Source organism: Rhinoderma darwinii, chromosome 3 (genome assembly GCF_050947455.1).
Source record: "Rhinoderma darwinii isolate aRhiDar2 chromosome 3, aRhiDar2.hap1, whole genome shotgun sequence".
Classification (NCBI taxonomy): Eukaryota; Metazoa; Chordata; class Amphibia; order Anura; family Rhinodermatidae; genus Rhinoderma; species Rhinoderma darwinii.
In genome coordinates, this window is record NC_134689.1 from 133,985,654 (window position 1) to 134,009,782 (window position 24,129).

Sequence of the window (24,129 nt, forward strand, 5' to 3'; positions counted from 1 at the left end):
TTTGGCCGAACCCGGCAAAAAAAATTCCGGTACGCGACGTCCGGAGATAGTCACTGTCCAGGGTGCTGAAAGAGTTAAACTGTTTCAGCACCATGGACAGTGACTACCGATCCCAATAAACATGAACCTGTAAAAAAAAAACGAAGTTCTGACTTACCGATAACTCCCGGCTTCTTCCTCCAGTCTGACCTCCCGGGATGACAATTCAGTCCAATTGACAGCTCCAGCCAATCACAGGCCAAGCATAGGCTGCAGCGGTCACATGGACTGCCGCGTCATCCAAGGAGGTGGGGCCCGATGTCAAGAGAGGTGCGTCACCAAGGACGCGTCACCAAGGCAATGGCCGGGAAGTTCTCGGTAAGTACAAACTTTTTCTTTTTTTTTAACAGGTTGCTGTATATTGTGTTCGGCATTCACTGTCGAGGGTGCTGAAAGAGTTACTGCTGATCAGTTAGATCTTTCAGCACCTTGGACAGTGACGGGCGTCGACTAGCCTCATCTCTATGATGTCGGCTGCGCGAAAATCACGCAGCCGCGCATCATACACGGATGACACACGCAGCTGTCAAATGTTTTTTGCGCGTGCAAAACGCTGCGTTGTTTGCGCGCGCAAAAACGCAACGTCCGTCTGTATCTGCCCTAACTGTCAGAGTGACTGTGATGTCACACTGACAGTTGGAATACGTTACACTACCTAGGTAGTGTAATGTATTCTAGCAGCGATCAGAGCTGCAGGTAAAAAAAGAAAGTGTAAAAAGTAAAGAAAAAATAAAATAAAAAGTTAATAAAAATGTTTTACAAAAGTGTAAAAATAAAAGATTTTTTTTTCCTATAATAAGTCTCTTATTATAGGAAAAAAATGAAACCGTTAAAAAACAGTACACATATTTGGTATCACCGCGTTCGTAACGACCCAATCTATAAAACTATAATGTTATATTTACCGCACGGTGAACGCTGCAAAAAAAATAAACTAAAAACAATGCCAGAATCACTATTTTTTGGTCACCACCCCTCCCAAAATATAGAATAAAAAGTGATCAAAAAGTCGCATGTACCCGAAAATAGTAGCAATAAAAACTACAACCTGTCCCGCAAAAAACAAGCCCTTACACTGCTTTTTTGACTGAAAAATAAAAAAGTTACGGCTCCCAGAATATGGTGACACAAAAAATAAATTAGTTTATAGAGGTGATTTTATTGTGCAAACACTGCAAAACATAAAAAAACTATATACATATGGTATCGCCGTAATCGTACCGACCCGCAGAATAAAGTAAAATTGTCATTTATAGCGCATTATGAACACCGTTAGAAATAAAGAATTTAAAACACCAACATCACTGTTTTTGGCCACCAAAGCTCTAAATAAAATGTAATAAAAAGTGATCAAAAATTTGCATCTACCAAAAAATGGTACCAATAAAAATCACAGCTCGTCCTGCCAAAAATAAGTGCTCACCGCTCAATTCATGGAAAAATTCGACTAAATTCTGCAAAAGACCTGTGTGGTATAAATGCGTACTAAACCCCTAGAAAAATTCCTTGAGGGGTCTAGTTCCAAAATGGGGTCACTTTTGGGGTTTTTCCACTATTTTGTTCCCTTTGTTGCAATCGCGACATGGCACTAAAAACCAATCCAGCAAAATCTATGCTCCAAAATCCAAATGGCGCTCCCTACTTTCTGAGCGCTGCCATGGGTCCAAACAGCAGTTTATTACCACATATGGAGTATTTCCGTAATCGTGAGAAGATGCTTTACAAATGTTGGGGTGAAGTTTCTTCTTTATTCCTTGTAAATATTAAAAATGTCTATGTTATTTCAGAAAAAAAGTAGATTTTCATTTTCACAGACTAACTCCAATAAATATAGCAATATACCTGTGGGGTCAAAGTGCTAACTATACCCCTAGATATATTCCTTTAGGGGTCTAGCTTACCAAAATGGGGTCACTTTTGGGGAGTTTCCACTGTTTTGGCACTACAAGACCTCTTCAAACTTCACATGGTGCCTAAAATATAATCTAAAAATAAGCAGGCCCCAAAATCCACTAGGTGCTCCTTTGCTTCTAAGTTTGGTGTAACTGCAGGACCTGGGCAATAAATATTCAGTTGTATTTCTCTGGTAAAACCTTCTGTGTTACACAATTTTTTTTATTACAAATGAATTTCGGCAAAAAAAAGAGAAATTTGTAAAGTTACCCTCTACTTTGCTTTATTTCCTGTGAAACGCCTAAAGGGTTAAAATACTTTCTGAATGCTGTTTTGAATACTTTGAGGGGTGCAGTTTTTAAAATGGGGTGAATTATTGGGGTATTCTAATATATAAGGCCCTCAAAACCACTTCAGAACTGAACTGGCCCCTGTAAAAATAGCCTTTTGAAATTTGCTTGAAAATGTGAGAAATTGCTGCTAAAGTTCTAAGCCTTGTAACGTCCTAGAAAATAAAAGGATGTTCAAAAAACGATGCAAATATAAAGTAGACATATGGGAAATGGTAACTAGTGACTATTTTGTGTGGTATTACTATCCGTTTTACAAGCAGATACATTTAAATTTAGAAAAATGCACATTTTTGCAAATTTTCTCAAAATTTTGGTGTTTTTCACGAATAAATATTGAATTTATCGACCAAATTTTTCCACTATCATAAAGTACAATATGTCACGAGAAAACAATCTCAGAATCGCTTGGATAGGTAAAAGCATTCCGGAGTTATTACCACATAAAGTAACACATGTCAGATTTGAAAAAATCGTCTGTGCCACAAGGCCAAAACAGGCTGCGTCCTAAAGGGGTTAAAGATGTCTGTTGTTGTTGTTGTTGTTTTCCAAATGTAAAGGTGGATTCTTTTTATTATGATTTCACTGTCATAAAAAATTGCAGTTACTTTAGCCTTCTCTAGACTACTACTATTTCCTTACATTTTACCCAACAAATCTTTCCCAACTGTAAGAAGATGGATTGTGTTTTCTCTCGAGCGTTGGATTTGTAGAATACATTTTATGGCTTCTCTTTCAGTCAGCAGAGCTTATTATATGAAAGAGTATAGAGGTTTTCTATATCTTTTTCTTATCTTTTAGGTGACATCTTGTCTTTCTTTAACTTAAACATCAATGCTCTCTAACTCTTTTCACTTTTTTAAGCTCTGGGAGAATGTGACAGGCGGAAAAATGTCAAACCATTCCAGAGACTGCTTAATATTTTAACATGTTTACTTATGTAGTGCATTTTCTTCCTCATATCACAGTTTAGTTAACGAGTCAAAATATTTGATGCTTGATCTTGTAGATTATTTCTGATCAAGGCAATATTTCCAACTACTTCTGTCTGTGAAAAAAACCCAATGTAATATGATGTGATTCAACTGAATATTTTCATTGACAAATTAAAAAAAGATGTGATCTTCAGATGTTTTTTTTCACATGTTTTATTATGCAAACCACATAAAATTTGGACATTATGTTTATTTTACTTATTTTATTTAACTATGATGCTATCAGCCTAGCTCCCTGAACTGTGTTCGGTCTGGGAAATAGGACAGTCGCACGGTACGTATGTCGCAGACCAAACACGGCCGTCTAAATAAGACCTAAGGACTACAGGCCAGTGGTGCTTAACCCAACATTTTGTGCGGGACTCAAATACTGCCCCTGACTCTATTAAAGATAACATTAAGCTAAGGGGGCGAGGTCACGGGGTAGACACATAGACAAATAACTTTTTTACATAAATGTATTTGTGGCTGGTGCTTTCTTTTTTTAGCCAACAACAGTGTATGGACTCAGCAGAAGAAAGAAAAATCTCAGTAAAACAGAACATTTGAATGGAACACAGATCACAGGAATATTAAAAAAAAAAATCCCATACATTAATACATATACATAAGCAATCAAAACTTTTCGAGATGAGAAATATACCACACTGCTCCCATTATTATCTTTGGGCAGACAGCTATGCCTTATAATTTTGCCTTGCCTATCAAGCACATGAGGGTCACATTCAACTCCCATGCCTCTAGTTGGGCTTCAATAGTTTAAGGCATAATGTTGTCAGTAAATGAGATCTATAAATAAGGCCGTAGTCAGAGGGGAGGGTAATTTGATTTTTCTTAGAAGTTAAAATAAACTTTGTTAGGAGCTACTTCAGAAGTTTTGGAATGCTCCCAGAGCTAAATAGTTCCTCCAATAATATATTATAAAAACAGCAAATAATAGCATAAATAGTCATTTTGTATTATGTTTGCATAAAATGACTGTATTGCATGCCATTTGTATTAGCTCAGAATTTTCTATCATTGTATTATGAAAACAGTGAGAATTTTCTATTAATTACTGCTATTTTGTTTCCTAGGAATTTGATAAAGACAATATTCCGACAAAGGTTATTGCCCAGATAAGAAGAGATTTTATCAGCAATCCGGAGTTCCAGCCAGCTGTCATTAAGAATGTCTCTTCAGCCTGTGAAGGGCTTTGTAGCTGGGTCAGGGCCATTGAAGTCTATGACAAGGTTGCCAAGGTAACGACTGTATCCTAAGATTCTTCATAGGCATCAAACTTTCATCTTGTTAAATTTGTATAGGCAAAGCATGGTGAGATGAATGTTAATACAATATAAGGACAGCTCGGTTCTTCTCTGTTTATTTATTCATACGGGCTTGGAAATGTTTCCTAGTGTCGCACTCCACTTTGCACTATAGATGAATAATGTAACATGAAGCTTGCAATCTATTTATATATAATCCATTACCTATTCTATATAAAGGGATATTATTTGTAATTCGGGTGGTTTGTCCAGTACTAAGTAGTAGTTACAGGCATTTATTCTTGTGATATATATAGATATATAGATATATATATCTATATATATATATATATATATATATAGATATATATATATATATCTATATATATATATATATATATATATATATAGATATATATATCTATATATAGATATATATATATATATATTTTATTTATATATATATATATATATATATATATCACTGCACTCTATCTATCTATCTATCTATCTATCTATCTATCTATCTATCTATCTATCTATCTATCTATCTATCCACAACTGCTCAACTTTAATCTGCCTGCTCTAAACTATACTCCTATATGGCAATACTGTGTTAATAATATTTTTGTCTTATACCTCCTTAGTTTGTATAAGAGTAAATACAGGTACATCAGGGTTAATAAAAATATATGCAGTATTGTGTGCAGATGCCAAAATAATGTATGGTTATGTTCCCAGGGGATCTTTTCTGCTCTCTTGCCGGCAAACTTCTTTTGTCTGTTGCTGAAGGATGACAGTTTGATTACTACGTTCCCCGGCTGAAAGCAGATCTCTCATTGGTGTGTCAATCTCTGTTGATTATCCGTCACAGGGTTCATTTTAGTGTTGTCCATATATTGCAGGCTTTTTAATATCTTCATCAGAGCTGTTTCATGCCTGTCTTTTATTATTTTCATTCATTGAGAGTGACTTTACTACAAAGGACCAGTACTGCTTTAAGCCTGAAGGTCACAATAAGTTCACTCAAATCCTCAAATACCAAAATGTAAGGGAATATAGTGCATGGTACTCAACAATGCCAGGATATACCTGTACGGAAAAGTGGAGTTAAATGGTAGCAAATTAGTCACTTAGGGGAGCTTATTCCGCTCTTTTCTGACAAACTAAAAAGCTTTTATAAATATGATGTTCATTCCCATTTTTTCAATGCAGTTATATCAGGAAACTTTTGTATAGTAACAACATGTGGTCTACACTGATATACACATGGTTGCTTTGTTAGGCTGTTTTAGACTGGTAATGGCGCATGATTAAATACATCCGTGTAAATGAAGGTAGTAAATCAATTTGTAGAGTTTTACAATTGTAAATTTGTGTTGCATTCTACATTGAGGCTCAGAAGTCATAGCAGTATGGGGAATAAAGACAGTACTGCGGAGTGAGAACCGTAATATGTATAAGGGAATGCAACGCTGTCACTTGATCCATAACAAAATTATAAGGACGCTCCATGGGACTTCTTGTATCGCTACACTAACAAATATACCAGTATTTATTTTTACACGATCAGGAGTACTGCCATACTGGATCATTTTTAATTTGGCTTCTCTGCAACTGATGGCAAAACTGTAATCTTGTTATGAATAGAATATACTGACAAAATGACAGTTTGTCGCCAATTTCTCCAAAGACTACCAATAATGATGCACTACCCATTATAATAGTGGCTGTCGCTACAATACAGAGAAATGTTAAGATCTCTGTTGGTAATACAAGCATAACAACCAAACGTTGGCTTCTGCTTTAACTTTTGATTCATTAATATATTATCTTTTTAAAAATTTGTGTGCAAATCTCCCTAAATTTGTTTTCTTATTTAAGCTTAAATTAAGCTTAAACATCAAAATAAAATGTTATGCAAGTTTTCAATGTTCTTTGTGTATACCGCACAGTTTTCAACTTTACTGTTTGCTATCCGTGAATGGAAAAATTCAGCGGTAGGGGGCGTGGCTAGCAGGCGGACAAGCCGGACTTGTGGCACAGGGGCTTTGAGATTAGCCTACACAATCCGGGGCCATCCGAGCCCTAAATGGCGCTTAAAATAAAAATAAAAATAAGTATAAGGCTACAATCCTCCTGATTATTTGGTGACTCTTTTTTTAAAATTTGGTCTGACTCCATCATTGTGGTCCAGGCCGCAACCAGACCTCAATCTGAATTTCTTTACGCCTGCCACAATTAGAACTCTCTAAAGCTTCTGCGGGCCGCTGTTTGTTTTCCTTTGACCTCTCTCCCCTCTTAGAATCGTATTTCCCCCGATCTACAGCCATAACAGATTGCTGCTTACAGATGTAGCAATAATTACCTTGACGTTTAACTTGATTTTTTGATTGGCTTTTGTTGCATTATTTTATTAAGTTATCAGGATCAAGTTCAAGATTGCTACATCTGTACCTGTGCTCCGGAAGCCGGTGTCTCATTTTCTCCACCCGAAGTCCTTTGGCGCTTACTCAGTTCCCTATCAGAGCTTGCTCTCTATGCCGGGGACACCCCATTCTGCCTTCTGATCCTCACTGCCACCATCTGAGGAGCAGCGGGTGGGTAATTCAGCTCTGGTACAGCAAGAACTGCCAAGTGTCCTGGGGGAACGAGGCCTTACTCCATTCGAATTCCTCCTCCCACCGCCTGAGGGGGTGACTTCTTCTGGCTGCTGAACATTGTTCCCCACCACTACAGACACCTGCCTTAGGATGACCTATCTATCTCACACACTTTTCTAAAGAAATGTATCATTCAAACTATGGATCCTGTCTTAAGAGAATGTGCGCCATATTAGCAACAGGGTAGGGACTCTAGATTTAACCCTTTAACGCATGCATCATACTCTTAGACCTAAACCCAAAGCAGATATCCCCCTTAAGTGATATTATCTAAAGTCTCCTGTATTATCAAACAAAAAAAGCTCTGTTGAATAAGGTGAGAGAATGCCCAAATCTTGCATTTGAGGGTGCTGAAGTATTATTCTTTCAGGACTTATCTTCTATGATTCTCCGAAAATGAAAAGCCTTGAAGCCACTAATTGACTAGCTCTGCAATAACAAGGTTCTTGTAAAGGATCTGCCAGACACAGCTTCTTTGTCGACGCCCGTGGTTAATCAGTCTGCACCTGCTCCTAAGTCTGATAGAGTGACTCGATCTGCTACCACTCAGGCTGGTAGGCTCAGGAGTGGGAGAACCTATCACAGCCTCGCCAGACGGTTCTAGCTCCCGCCCTCGGTCTATTTATACCTTCATTTGCTGCTTGTCTCTGCCTGTGATTCTTTCCTGTTTCCGGGCTCTGCTGCTCCTGCTATCATTATTGACCTTGCTTCATTTTGACCCTGGCTTTACTGACTACGCTCCTGCTCTGCGTTTGGTACCTCGTACACTCCTGGTTTGACTCGGCTCGTTCACTACTCTTGTTGCTCACGGTCTTGCCGTGGGCAACTGCCCCATTTTCCTTAGCTTCAGTGTACCCTTGTCTGTTTGTCTGTCGTGCACATATTGAGCGTAGGGACCGTAGCCCAGTTGTACGCCATCGCCTAGGACGGGCCGTGCAAGTAGGCAGGGACTGAGTGGCGTGTAGATTAGGGCTCACCTGTCTGTCTCCCTACCCCGTCATTACAGTTCTATACAAGGGGCTGTTTCCATTTGGACTCCCTATCTCTTTTGGCAGAAAACGCCTCTTAATTCGTCCTCCTAAACATCTCCACGCTTACCTGGATATCGAGCAGATGGACATTCCTTACTGGTAAACTTTTCACAACCTGGATGCCTTACCTCTAATTCAGGTGCTCCCTCCATGGGAACGGTCTGGAAACTTGAAGTCCCCTTCCAAGAAAAAAACTGCAGGGATCATCCCTAAAAACTTTTAGGGGACCTCAACCACTCCGGTTATGCCAATGTTACCTGAGCTTTATGCCTTTTTATGAGACGGACTTACAGGTCGTATGACATTATATAACTTCTATGTCGTTCTGCATTACGTTACTTATGTCTTCTTCCAATGAGTTCTAGGTATTGTCTTCTTTACATTTTGATTATGCTCTTTTACCTTTCTCATGACTTTTTCCATATTATATATTAGGCCGCACTGTCTTACAAAAATCTCACTTCAGACCTCAACATAGCCCAACTCTTGCTCATACGTGGTTCCAAATGTGGTACCACACTACACATACCCTAGCTGCACGGCATTAGCATTGCCTTCCGTAGACACATGGCTTTTCAATTATTCAGATTTATTTCTGACCCAAAGGGGGCATGCCTATTTCTAAAAGGCTTTATTGCCGACTCCCCTGTAATTTTGATCAATCTCTACTCGCCCAACGCCTCCCAATTCAATTGGCTGACATCTACACTAAACTTGTTGCTTCCATTTGCTAAAAGTGTCTTACATATAGGAGACAACCTCAACTTGGCTCCACAACCCAGTTGTGAAAAGACTATACCTTCTTCTTTCCCTCATACAATAGGCTGGATTATATTTTTATTTCAGACTGTCATTTACAGAATGTACTACACCCTGAAATAGGTACTATTACGGTCTCAGACCATGCCCCTACTTTTCTCACTATATTCTTTGACTCCCTTTCGGTTAGAGCTTGGTCTTGGGTATTAAATGAGACATTATTTGCAGGCGATGTGCAAACTGAACAGATGACCAAGGTCATAACTGAATTATTTTGCATGAAGTGAGGGAAGCACACAAGTCAATAGTAAAGGGGGAACTTATTGCCTTGGGTCAGCAGATGCAAAAAAAAACTAAGAAAGAGCAAGCTTGACGCGCTCCTGTCCCAAATCCCCTCCCTTGAGAACCAAAGAAAAATATATAATTTTACTTTGGCGCAGGAGGAAATTGAAGATTTCAAAAATCAATTAACAAATCTGTTTAATCAGCTAAGGCTCTCAATACTACTTCTCCATAGACTCATCCCTAAATTGCTTTCTAAATTGTACAAGAGATTGCTAGACTCTGTTTCCCCTGAGACACTGAGTTGGGAGTTTTAATTCGATAGAAAATTCACAGATGATGAGTCAAATTTTCTTTCTTTGCTGTTCCCATGGCTTTTCTCTAGCTGTATCAAATACAGGAAAATTGATTATGACTAGATGGTATAAGACCCCAATGTTCTTAAATAGTGCCCATCTATCCTCTTTTGATTTTTGCTGGAAATGTCAATCAGCCCCTGGCTCTATGTCTCACATATGGTTCTCATGCCTGGACTTGGAGATCTACTGGCGCCAGGTAAGGCAGATAATCATGGCAGTCTGTTCAGTGGACATTCCACTATCGCCGGAATTAGTACAACTGTGGAAGCCAACGCCCCATTTTAAGACCTGATTGCTTACAGAAGCAAGACTGGTAATCTTGTTGCATTGGCTTTCTATAGATCCTCCTTCAATCCGAGAATGGTTGGAGAAAACAAAGCAAATACCTAGATTCGAGGGACTGCTGGCTTGAGATAACTACTCCCATAATTGATTAATTTTAACCTGTATCTAATGGTCTGTTTTTAGAGGAGACAGCCACCTGGATAATTAGGGTCCCTCCCCCTTAATGCCCAAGTACTAGACAAAATGTTTTTCACACTCTATTTCCTTAACCTCTATCTATATGAAGATTCTAAACTCTCATACATAGGGTAGTTATTTGCTGAACTGTTGCATTTTGCTATTGTTTATGTCAAGCTATTCCTTTCCAATGAATCTGTGTTATTTAATGTCTATGGATTTGCATGTTCAATATAATGTTGTGCACCTATGTCATTTGTACCTATTCATATACTTATTTTCTAAAGCTTAAAGGGAATGTGACGCTAGAAATGTTTACTTTTTTAGTTAAACAATTATTATTTAAGTGATTACACATTGTTTTCATTTTTACATTTTTTTTCACAAGTCAGGAAATATTATAAATTAGATTCTAATTTATAACATTTCCATGTGCTGGTCACTAGAGGGAGCAGTTCCCAAAATTGCAGCATGGTCAATGTGGTAAAGCAACCTCATTGCTTTATTCTGCAAATTTGGGGTAGACACACTCTCTAGTGTCCTCACACAACCCCCCTCCCTTATTCTGACCAGTGGCAGGAGAAGGAGGGGTTTGAATCTTCAAACCTCCTACACTGTGTGCCGCCATTTTCTGAGTGACTGCACAGTGTAGGAGGATTAGATACAGTGCTCAGCAGATAGTATAACACGAACATAATACACACATCACATACACTAACATAAATTACCTGCTCCTGTCGCCGCTGCCGCCTCCGCTCCTATTCCTTGCGCCTTCGTTCCTTGAACATATGGCCGGAAGCCGCGTCCGGAAGTCGTCATCTTACTGTTCGGCACCGGCTTCCGGTCCACATGAAAATGGCGCCGGATTTCGCTCTGCGAACTAGCTTCGTTTTGGTCTGTGTGGGAGCAGCGCATGCGCCGTTCCCACACAAACGGCGTACGCTGCAGAGAATGGAACAGCTCCCGTTCGCATTCTCTATGGGGATGTATGTGCCATATTCCATCTCTGTATGTGTCATTAATCGACACATACAGAGATGAAAAAAAATGGCAGCCCCCATAGAGAAGTAAAAGTAAGAAAAAAGTAAAAAGTTAAACACAAGAACACAAATAAATAAAATTTATGTTCATATCATACTAAAAGCAATATGATAAAAAAAAATTCATGACACCTTCCCTTTAATAAAAAAAGACATTAAAGTAGTTTTTTTGTGCATTTTTTAGCTCAGTTTATTGAGCCAAAGGCAGAAGTGGATCCAAAAGGAAGGAAAGGTACATATTAATTTCCTTTCTTTTGAGTCCACTGTGTTTGGCCCCAAAAAACTTTGCAGCAAAACTGCGTAATCGTGGCCTAAGGCTGGAATCACATATGCAGTATTTTATGATGTTTTTATGGCAGTTTTTTAGTCAAACACAGGAGCAGATACAAAATAGAGGACACATATTAGTCTTTAGTTTATACTTTTCCTTATTTTAGGATCCAATACTGTGTTTGGCTTGAAAAACCGCATCAAAAGCTGCCACAAAAATTGCAAGCATGATTCCAGCCTAAGAGAACTGGAAGGAAATAGTGGATGAAATATTTAAACAAAGTCAATATATACAGAGACAAAACGTATTTATTATAATAATTTTTTTCTAGCATGTAACTATTCTTTCTAATATTGCTTTAAATGTTTTTATCGATAAGAGCACAAAAATGAAATTTAACACCAGATGGTATGCATTTTTGTATACATTTGTATTGAAATATAGTTGACTATGCTTTTCGATAATGTTGGGCCTGTGGGATCCCTGGCATATGCTGGCTAAACATATGCTAGAAGCACACCCTTTTTGCAATACTAATGTGTCCACCCTTATTTTTGCTTGAATTTGGTTAAGGACTCCAATTTCTCATTAAACAAATTTAATACAATATCACGACATGCTTGCACAACCATTGACGGCCTGCAATTCACATCACAACCACTGGGAGGTCACACAAAGACACATATAGCATAGACATCTTATGACAGTTTCACAAAATCATGTCTTCTTTCAAAGCTGTCAAGTCGCACCACACATCTCAGGATATGCTAATATAAGAGAAAGGGTAAGGACGGACACATCTGTACGTTTGGCCATTAAATTCTATGGGCTTGTCGGTTTATATGTGGACAGACTTTTCCGGTGTATACACTCACTGTGCACCACAAACATGATGTGAAGCGAGCCTTAGGCCGGGATCACACGAGCAGTTTTGGTGCAGTTTTTGGCTTAGTTTTTTTTAGTCAAAGTCAGAAGTGGATCCAAAAGGAAGTGTCCAATACTGTGTTTGGCTAAAAAAATTTTTTAACAAAAACTGCATCAAAACTGTGTGTGTGATTCTGGTGTTAGACTAGGACTACACGGTGACGTGTTACGCAACATCAAATCACATAATCTTCGCGTGGCAATATAATGTATGCGATTCAATGTATAATCTATAAAGTTTTGTAACCTTTTTTGGTTGTGATTTGTGTGTAGGTCACATGCAACTGTGAGTCTCAATTTTTTTTGCCATGACCTTGCTTGTCGTACACAAGTCGAACGCGAGTAACAGTCACACTCGATTTGCACTGCTGTCTATAGTAGGAATGTTGCTTGCTACCTGCGACCCAAAATACAGCAAGTTTAGATATTTTTCTATGGTCGTGTCACAATGCTACCACATAAGCAATCTTTAACTGTGATGTTGCAAGCGACATGGCAATTTTCTTGTCATGCGCCACATGACACCGTGTAGCCCTAGCCTTAGCCTAAAATTACACCTGCAGTTTTTGGTGCAGTTTGAGGTATAGTTTTTAGTGCAGATAGATTTTTAAGCCAAAGCCAGGAGTGGCTCCAGCAGGAAAGAAAAGTCCTTTCTTTATACTTCCTTTCTTTTTGAATATACTTCTTGCTTTGGCTCATAAAACTGCACCTAAAACTGTATCTCAAACTGCACCAAATACTGCACAGCGTTTTTTCTGCGCTTTTCAAGGCATTCTTAATGCCTTTTATTGTTTTTTCAGGCGTTTTTTTTAGTGCAGACAGATGTTACATTAAAGTCTATAGTAAAATATCAAACACACTACACACAATTGCAATTTGGTTTGTGGTGTTTTTGAGGCAATTTTGTGGTCAGTGACTTTTTTTTCCCAAATGCAGCATGTTCTGGGTATGGCGTTTTTGTAAGCCGTTTTTCCCATAGGCTTCTCTATAGGACTTAAAAAATGCAAAAAAAAGCATGTACAGAATGAGACCAAAAGTAAAACACCACTAAAAACTCCTTAAAAAACATGTTACACTTTAATAATACTCTAGAAGTATTTTTTTATGCAGTTTAAATTGCCAGAAAAATTATGTGTATGAAGGAGACCTTTTAGTGATGGTAACATCAGTTGTATCATAATCAATGATGTTAATTATTATTACTTTGTATTGAAAAAAAAATAAGTTACTTCTAAATGTTTTTTTCCTGATGATTCTGAAATAATGATTTTTTTCCGTATTGTGTTGTAATTAGTTTATAATGGAGAAAAAAAAATACTGCACTGCCTTTAAATGGGGTTTTCAGAAACCGTTCTCAACCTCTGACAGTGCTAAAAAAAAAAACTGCGTAGATTTGTTGAAAATTCCCTTACCAATCCAAAGGATATATCATTGCAGGCGACACATGAGTATTTCATTTTCCAAACATATTTAGCTATTAGGCCTTTGCACCATCCATACCTTTATTGTTAAAGGTCATTTGTCTTATCACCTTGTCACAAATGATTAGAGTCTTGACCATATCAAGAGAAATCCATGCTTGCTAGCTCTTGCTTTATGTATGTAATGTGCCGAAAGGCAAAGCAAAGGGTCTTCTATTAACAGCACAATGGTAAATATTTCAAAAGGGACATTGAAACGTTTAGGTAACAATACCTTATTTTGTCACTTATAGTCAGGTATAAGATGGCATTGGTGTAACTAAAAAGTTAGATGTGTATTATACTTCTAAACTCTAAGATAGTGATTACACTTTTTGTGTTATACTTTCTTTCAAGAAGATGGTGACAGTACATAATTTTACTGCTGAATTCAAAATCACAAAAATAACAAAATTAACAACCTAAAATGTTCTGCCTTGAATTTATTCTACAATTATCTCGTTAAAGATTGTGGCTCCAAAGCGTCAAAGTCTGGAAGCAGCAGAATCCGATTTGAAGATTCACATGAAGAAACTCAAAATTAAGAGAGAAGAGCTAAAGGAAGTAACTGCCAAACTAAAATATCTTCAGGATCGACTGTCCCAAAAGCTTGCAGAAAAGAGAAGCCTGGAGGAAAATATAAATATGACCAAGTAAGTTTTTAAAAAAACTACTTTGTTTTGAACCGTCATGTCTCCTTTGAATTGGTCAACCATTACCTAAATACATTAAAGGGAATGTCCACTTTTCAGGCCTATTTAGAGTTTGTATATAAATAAAATTAACATAAACAGAGTAACTTTACATATACTTTGCACTACTTATTTTGTACTAGACACAGCTTGTAACATAGTCTAACTGCATTCTATGTCCTGCAGGCTGTTATTGGAAACAGTCGACAAGCTTGTTGCTAGACACATCCCAAACTGCTAAAATGAGCTAATGTAGTACAGCACTTAGTTTTTTTTTAGATTACTGTACAGTGTCTCAAAAAATGTGCAATAGTCATCTCACCCAACATTTTCAAATTTTTTTTGTAAACTGTTACACACTATTTCTTTGTATAACTTTTGACCCATGATAACAGTCATTGATAACTAAGACGTATATAAGAACAGGTGTTTGTGAGACAGGGTATGCTATGAGTAAGGCACAGTGTATCCGAAAACATGGCAGCGAACCCTCCTACATGCTTTGATACATGTTGTTTTGCATTGTGGATTTTAATCTTGCCCAATAAAGGATTGTGGGTTTTATTAGTCTAATTGAGTGATGGACATCATTGTTTTTATCGTTACTGTTCAATGTCTAGTATAGAAAATAATATACATATATAGATGCATATATTTCTGTGCAGACATTACACTGAATAGCTGCTTTATTAGAGATACCCATTTAGTAGCGTGTTGGATCTCCTTTGGCCTTCAGAACCGCAGCAATTCATCATGGCATAGAATCTACTAGGTGTTGAAATAATTCTTCAGGAATATTGGCTCATTCAGACAGGATAGCTTCTCGCATTTGCTGTTAATGTGTCCTTCTGCCATAGAGTAACAGCTGCCATGAAGGGATGAACTTGGTCGGCCACATTGCTTAGGTAAGCCCTACTGTTCAAATGTTCATCCACAGGTATCAGAGGACCCAGGGTGTGCCAAAATAAATCTCCACACAATTACCTTACCTCCACCAGCCTGAACTGTTGACACCTGATAAGAAGTGTTCACTGATTTATGCTGCTTGTGCCAAATTCTGACCCTTTCATCAGTCTGGATTCATCTGACCAGGCAATGTTTTTTCACTGCTCAGTGATAACATTTTGTAGCTCTTTTACCCACTGGAGTCTGGCCTTTCTGTTTGCCTTTGGAAAGCAATGGCACTCGAACTGGTCATCTGCTGTTATATCTCATCCATGCTAAGAAACAACTAGTTGTGCGTTCGGACACATTATTTGGAGTACCAGCATTGCATTTGGCTGCAATTCGCTTGACTGTGCACCACCTGTTATCAGAAAAATTCTTGACATCCTCCTCTGACCCCTTTTGTCTACGAGTTGTGTAGGTCCGCAGGATCCCCTTTCGCTGGATATTTTTCCTCAAACACGCCATTCTTTCACCGACATACTCTCGACACCTTTGCACAAAAAGACCCACAAGGTTGGCAGTTTTTGAAATACCGGCCCCGGCTAGCCTAGCACTGATCACCATGCCTCGTTCGAAGTTGCTCAGATCATGCGATCTTTCCATTTTAATTTTGGGTTCAAACTAAAACTGATCCAAAAAATGCTGACTTGATTTTATGCAGCACTCCGGGGTCACGTGTCTAATTTTCATACAGAGAAGTTTCAATGGCGAAAGGGCAAGTATCTCTAATAAAGTGACCATTCAGTGTTAGTCAGCAAGGAATTCTGGGATATTTCAATTTTTAGGTTTGTATGTATTTATTTATTTCTGTTACTAATATAGCGCCAAAATATTACGCAATGCTGTACAGAGGTCCTCACTTACTGTCCCCATCGGTAGAACTGTGAATGCCTGTTAATGCACCTTTGCCTCATCCCCCCCAGTCAAATTTTATTATGTGCATTAAAACTTATGTAGGTGGTTAATAATGGATCCTAAGTAGCCCTTCTGAGTAGGATTAGATATGAAATTCACAGTAAAGTCAATGTGGTATTCTGCAGTAAGCGTTCTTCTGTATTAAATTTATAAGACATATAATTAAAACAGTTCATTGGACCTGCATCCCGCAGTCCCCCTTGTGATCGCAATGAGGTCACGTTACGCCTTGATCTCCATGCAGGTTCAAATCAGGTGGGGGGGTGCGAGCTCGGAGAAGCAAAGACACACTGAGACGTTTCTCAAGGCAAAAATACTTCTGACTTTATTTGCAGAGACACAGAGTTTATATAGTAAAAATATCATATAATTACGTGCAGACACATATACATTCTTGTGGTTTCTTTCCTCATTATTCTTATCTCTACATTCATTGTTCTTATTCCTTACATCTAATTTTTAATCCGGTGTTCTACCCATATCTATCTTGGCTGTACGCCCAGAACCCAAAAAGTCTGTAAACAGACTCCCTAGTTCCTGGTAGTACCCTCATAACATAATGAATTCGCAATTTCCAGTTTCGGCAGAACATCTGCAGATTATTACATTCCATAACCTTTCAATAATACCCAAAATATAGACTCGTTTATCCTTCTACCTTGAAGTAGTACATACATTACACTTATATCATTGATTATAGGTTGTTCTATACCATCACATACCCAACATATATTCTAATACATGTTCTTCTCTTCAGCATTGCACTCATTGAGGTCCCAGATACATTATACATATATTTATTCCATAACACCCTGATCCCAGCACCTTTTTTATTTTGTACCTGGGCCTTCTCATTCCGAAGATATGCCCCCACACCCAGTTGTGTTGGTGCCCCATATGTTAATTCAATGCCACAGTGCTCTCTGTAAATAATGCCACAGTGCCCTCTGTAGATAATGCCACAGTGCTCTCTGTAGATAATGCAACATACCCCTAGATGATGCTGCCACAGTGCCCTCTGTAGATGCTGCCACAGTGCCCTCTGTAGATTCTGCCACAGTGCCCTCCGTAGATGCTGCCACAGTGCCCTCCGTAGATGCTGCCACAGTGCCCTCCGTAGATGCTGCCACAGTGCCCTCCGTAGATGCTGCCACAGTGCCCTCCGTAGATGCTGCCACAGTGCTCTCCGCAGATGCTGCCACAGTGCCCTCTGCAGAGTCCCGGAGCAGAGCCTGTACTAGCGCTCTGCCCGGGACTCCGCTCTGGGGAAGACCCTGACAACACTGTCCATATATGGACAGCAATGTCAGGGAATTTCACAGAGTCCCGGAGCAGAGCCTATAGTAGCGCTCTGCACGGGACTCCGGCTCTGGGGAAGCCCCAGACATCACTGTCCATATGTGGACAGCGATGTCAGGGAATTCCAGAGTCCCAGAGCAGAGTCTGTACTAGCGGCTCTGTGTACCGCGGGCCGCAGACGACAGCCCCAGGGGCCGCATGCGGCCTGTGGGCCGCGTGCTTGAGACCCCTGCACTAGAGCAACCTTATCTTGCGAGACGACACTGGGTGAAGACTTCAAAGCAGGTCTGAAGCTGCCTTGTAGTGATTGGACAGCGTCAAAGACTGTGAAGCTGGCTCCACCCCGAGAGAATCAGTGTAGTTCACGCCTTGTTGGTAAACTGCAGGGAATTAGCATATAGGGCACAAACACAATGAGGGGCCATATATCAGGTAAGGGGGGACTTAGGATCAAAAGAAAAACAGCGGTGGAATCAGGGGACAGCGGGATTTAAATTAAATAAACCGTTTGCAATATATGACCTAGTGACAGGTTCTCTTTAAAGATGTTTTCCAGGACATGGGATAGGCCATCAAAATCTGAATGTTAGGGGTCCAAATCCCAGCACTTTCGCCATTCAGCTGCTTGGCTGTGGCGTCCCATTCATTGTTTATCCAGGTACAGGCAGATGTCAGAGAAAGTGGGATTGGGCTTGTTGGATTTTAACCTGCCCGAATGTTTGTTCCTGCTGCCAGACACCTCTCCCCATTGAAATGAACATGCAGGCTTTGCCTAGTGTTCTGCTGACAGCGTCTGGCCGGCTGTAATTAGTGGCATCAACACAATAATGATTGTTGTAACCAAACAATACAAAACCTAAAAGTTACACACTTTTTAAACTATAATATTCTTCTGATTGGTATTCTTTCATTAAACCGTAAAAACGAAGCAACAGTTTTGGGTGGAATATTTAATTATTCTTTAATTGTACATACATTATTATAGGTTTCGACATCCAACAAGATTATCATGATCTTTTCTGATCTTTGTAATATGGCTTGGCCTTTACATTTTTGTGTTGGAAGTGGCTAACATTTAGGTCGAACAACCAATGGTCAATTTGAAGCTAGATGAAATTTTATGTTTATAGCTAGCTTTATTCACTTTCAATGGTCTCACATAATTTTTTTTATTATTCTTTATTCATTTATATAGCACCAACATATTCTGCTGTACAAAGATTGTCATCACTCACTGTCCCCATTGGGGCTTACAATCTAATTTTAAGATTAACCTATCAGTATGTTTTTTGAAGTGTGGGAAAGAAACAGAGTACCTGGAGGAACCCCACACGAACACGGGAGAATATACAAACTGCCTTGCGGCACTTTAGTGCTGCAAGACAAAAATGCTAACTGAGCCACCATGCTGCCCTATTGCTGTAAGCAAAAGACTATAGCTCATATAATCTATATATGGCATTTAACCAAAAAAAAATAGTATTTAAATTGTGTTGAAAAATGGTCTAGAAACGAAAACCTACTATTACAAAGAATGGCAATGTATGCGGAGAATCAGTTTACTGGATGACAGTGCTCATTGTCACTAATTCTAGGAATGGACATAGAAATTTGGTAATTATACAGTTATAAAAATATAGGTCAGCTAGAGAATGTGTTGAGTTGCAGAAAGACGCAGTAGGGTGCAAAGTTAACAGATTTACTTGATATAGAACGTGGAAATATATTCAGGTTGCTAATACGGTATTGAACAGAGAATGATAACAGAAATGCTTTCTCAATCAAAGGACTCTTACTTTGATTTAGTGTTTCAGATCTTGATGATTTATAAGCTTTCATCTTCTCTGCCATGTCTTGCAAAAGGTAGCTGGTAGTATTGCATTTAGATAATGTAAATGTATAACCTGTAAAAATGAGTTATCAGCCCTTCTCTGCCTATGTGCTATCTTTCAATATTAAATGGCACATGAAACACAACTGAGGTCCTCGTGCAACTAATGACTTTGTCAGATATTATTACAATACCGTGCCGCACAATAATGTTACTTCTCAGACTGCTCACTGTTTCTGACCAAAGATCCAGATTCAAAATGTAAATGAAGCCACATGTACAAGCAAATTCTAAAAATACTAACCTAATCATTTCCAGTAAATTATCCTGTCAACTGGCTCGCATACAAAAATACCAGCTGGATGGCAACCTTTGTACGGCAACGCGATTAAGGAAAAATGCCCATGCTGGTTTAAAACTGTTCATAATGCCATAATAGTCATTTTCATAACATATTTATGTTAATTATTTAAGGTTGAAGCTGGATCGAGCGGAAAAGCTAATTAATGGTCTTGGTGGAGAAAAGCAGCGTTGGAGGGGTATAGCCATATTACTGGAAGATACATACCAGAACATAGTGGGCGATATGTTGCTAAGTGCTGGCATTATGGCCTATTTGGGTCCATTCACTGCAGAATTTCGACAAGTATGTAATGAGAGCCTTTGTGTAAATGTCTATCGACTAAAGAATGTATAATATAATGTGTACCATACATTTCATACACCTGTGTACCTAATTTTCAGTTGTCAAGCAAGGGTCAGGTTGTTATACAGAAGCACAAAAAGTAACCATGAAGCATTTCAAGAAAAAAAAACTTGCATTTAGTGTGTTACATAGTTACATAGTCTACAGAGCCTAGTCAAACAAATGCAAATGAGTGAATGGTTTACTATCTTCTATCTATTTCAAGATTGGGCTACGACTCTAAGGCTGGGTTCACACGAGCATGTTCGGTCCATAATGGACAGAACGTATTTCGGCCGCAAGTCCCGGACCAAACACACTGCAGGGAGCCGGGCTCCTAGCATCATAGTTATGTACGATGCTAGGAGTCCCTGCCTCTCCGTGGAACTAGTGTCCCGTACTGAAAACATGATTACAGTACGGGACAGTTGTCCTGCAGAGAGGCAGGGACTCCTAGCATCGTACATAACTATGATGCTAGGAGCCCGGCTCTCTGCAGTGTGTTCGGTCCGGGACTTGCGGCTGAAATACGTTACATCCATTACGGACGTAACATGCTCGTGTGAACCCAGCCTAAAGGGTTTTTTACACAGGACAATTGTCGGGCAGACGAGCATTCATAGAATTCTCGTTGCTGATAATTGCCCTGTGTAAACAGGGCAGCGATTAGCAGATGAAAGAGCAAATGCTCGATCATCTGCTGGTCGTATCGTTTTAAAAAAAGTGGAATATTATCGTTGTCAGCAGCGCATCTCCCTGTGTAAACAGGGAGACGTGCTGCCGACATGATAATAATGGATGGGGACGAGCGAACGGAGTAACGAGCGCTCGTCCCCATTCATAGCTCCGTGTGACAGGAGCAAACAAGCGCCGATCAGCGATGTCTCGTTGATCGGCACACGCTACACCGACCGCTTATCGGCCGGTGTAAGAGGGCCTTAAAAGTCTGCAAGGATTGTAGTGATGTATTAAGATAAGATTATTATTTGTTCATAAACTTTGAAAGATAAGAATGAGGAGATAAAAGTGGACATTTTTTGTTGTGTGGGATCTCATATTTAATCCTTTACCAGTAGTACTAGTAGTAAATGTGAAAGTAATTCAAATGAAAAGTCTGGGTCGTAACATTTATAAATTTCATTTTTGTGAATTTGGGATAATGTACACCCTGCATGCTGAAAGTGCATTATCACATGAGCACTTGATGCCCTTACAAAATTCCTCTGTGTCAAAAAGAATTGTTGACACAGTATAAATGTACTTTATATAGGGACCCTACATAATAGTGATTTAATGACTGCTGGCTGTCTCCTTTCTTTCTTCCTTCCTTCCTTCCTCTCTTCCTCTCCATCTCTTCCTTCCTTCCTGTCTTCCTTCCTCCCTTCCTCTCTTCCTTCCTTCCTTCCTTCCTCCTTCCTTCCTTCCTTTTTTTTTTCCCTGACATCTGCCGAACAAACGACGCCCGTACATTTAATACACGTTAGATGGTCGGACAGTCATGCCGAAATGATCAGGTTCGGCCAACAATAATCAAATGTGTAAGGCTAATGTTACCTTCCTTCTCTCCCTTCCATCCATTGATTCTTCTCTCCTTCCGTTTTTTTTCTGCTGAATCAGGGTGAAAAATTTGATTATATTATCTTTGTTGTGATTGCCTTGCTCTATCACTATTAAATTACTAATATCCATGACCTCTATGTGAATACTGGGAAATGATGGGAAGACAAATACCCTGTCCTTGCTGCATCCTGTGACCATGGGTAGCCTATTTCATTCTTATAATATCACAGTGCCAGTCTGATTTCTGTAATGTTCTATTGAGCACATGCTGCTTTAAAGTGCTGTAACATAAATATAATGAGGGAAATTTATCATCTGCATTAAAACAAAAGTTACTTTTCCGTAATGCGACTTTTCAAATTGTACACGCTATGAGAGTCTAATTTCTGAAATAGGTGCACAGTCATTCAGAAATTTGTGCACATTAAGGTAGTTACTTTTTTATGTAATTGAGATCTTTTTGCAACTGGAAAAAACTATTAAAACGTGCGACTTTTCACTCAGAACCAGTTAATGAACAATGAATATGCTGTTGCAAGTTTTATCAAAATGTAGCTTTGTGAAGACTCTGTTGGCATTTTTGCACAAGACGTAGAGGGTGCATGAACAATCTAGAATAAACGGGAGCTGTGCTGTAAGCACACAATAGCATCACATAATCAACGATGTGAGCCAGAAAAACCGCATCATACTATCTGTCGAGTGCACACTGTGATGAAGGGCATGGAGGTCCATGGCCATTGTAAAACAAGGGCAAAGATCCAATTTATGGGTGCGGTGGTAACTGCAGAAGCAGCTTGCAGAAACTTTGGGGTTTGAGGTATGGACCCAGTTTTGGAGTTTTTGATTGGTACACTGCATATTTAAAAATGTTGCACCTTCTAACATGCCGTAAAAACTGGTATTTAAAACAGAAGGTTCGAGTATGTATGAGAAATAGAATAGCAAATTTGTAATTAAAAATATGCCAGAGTAGAAATGCATTAGATAGAAATGTACTCCACTAATTTACTGTAGTACAATTGAGCAATTTATTTGCAACTTTTTCCAAAGGCGCATTTTAAAAATTTGACTTGATTGCATACTCCATTTAAGTCACGCCTACTTAAATCGTCCCAAAAAATCGAATTGACGGACAAAGTGAATCATATTGGAAAAAAGCGCAATCTTTGATAAATGCAACACAACTATCTAATGTCTTGGAAAAGTCACAATTTACAATGCTTAGTTTGTGCAAGTGCTTTGATTTCCCTCAATGATTGTATCTAAAAGGTTAAAGCATATAGCAATTTTACCAGGATCACACAAGCAATTTTAAAGCAGTTTTTGGTGCAATTTTTGGCTCAGTTCTTAGAGCCAAAGCCAAAAGGACAGACAGGATAAAGAAAAGACCGTTACATCTCCTTTCTTTTGTGTCCACTGCTGTGATTGGCTCAAAAAACGTAGCCAAAAACTGCATCAATAACATCCTGGCCTTAAGGTATCATGCAAAAGAAACAAGCAGTTAGGGATTATCTACACGAGTGTATTAAACGTCCGTAGGACGGCCGATGAAACAGCGGCCGTCCCACAGACCTATGTAATTCAATGTGGCCGTTGTTTCAACGGACCGTGTGAAGGGTCCGTGGGAAAATAGGAAATGTCCATTCTTTTCACGCATCACGCATCCCTCCATAGACTCTCAACTATATGGGATGCGTGACATCGTGTCCCGCAATGCTGAGCACGAATGCCCTCGGACATGAAAAATGGCAGTTTTTCATGTCCGAGATGCGCAACGCTCGTGTGAATCAGGCCTTACTGTAATGCTTTTCAGACTGAAAGGCTACATTGGCTGTTGGAAACCATTTCTAGTCATGAATGTGGGAAAATGTTTGGCCTTGTGAGTTTACATCATGACACACTCACGCTTATCTTTCACTACAAAATTGCTTCCATTTCATTTTTATAAAAAAAAAATGATATAAAACTTTTTCCGTAAGTTCAAATTTGTTCGAGTAGATGTGATGTATTTTTTGTATTCTGCTGGCGATGTACTATTCCATCTGAAAGGTTTTGATAAAGACCACTACAGTACATTCACAAAGGACAGGAATAGCCTGTGTTTTTCCTCACTTTAGTTTGCTTCAAAATCATCATGCTTTATCAAGCAGGAAATGAGCTGGCAATAAACACCAGGCACACAGTTTAAGGATGGAAAAAGAATTACAGTCTGCTTGTACATGGACATTTTTAAGAATATTTTCAGTGGGTGTTGCAATTTTAAGCCATTTGTTGCTAATTGTATATATTTGTGTTACTTTGAATGCTATTACACGAAATACAATTCAACTTTTACCGCGTTAATGTAGTTTGAGAAGTAATTGTATTCCCAGGATGGATGTAAATGCGAATATGCACGCAGAGACGTCACAAAAGCTTGAC

At 38.9% G+C, this 24,129-nt stretch overlaps 1 protein-coding gene across 1 annotated transcript in view; it reads left to right on the plus strand.

The window, feature by feature from the left end:
• The window catches only part of LOC142750387 (dynein axonemal heavy chain 3-like), a 1,255,980-nt gene that overhangs the window by 1,030,964 nt on the left and 200,887 nt on the right, over positions 1-24,129 (plus strand). Inside the window, exons 57-59 of the mRNA XM_075859390.1 lie at positions 4,354-4,518; positions 14,244-14,428; positions 19,935-20,106. Of these exons, the coding sequence (XP_075715505.1) occupies positions 4,354-4,518; positions 14,244-14,428; positions 19,935-20,106 (522 nt within the window). The remainder of the gene's footprint in view (positions 1-4,353; positions 4,519-14,243; positions 14,429-19,934; positions 20,107-24,129) is intronic.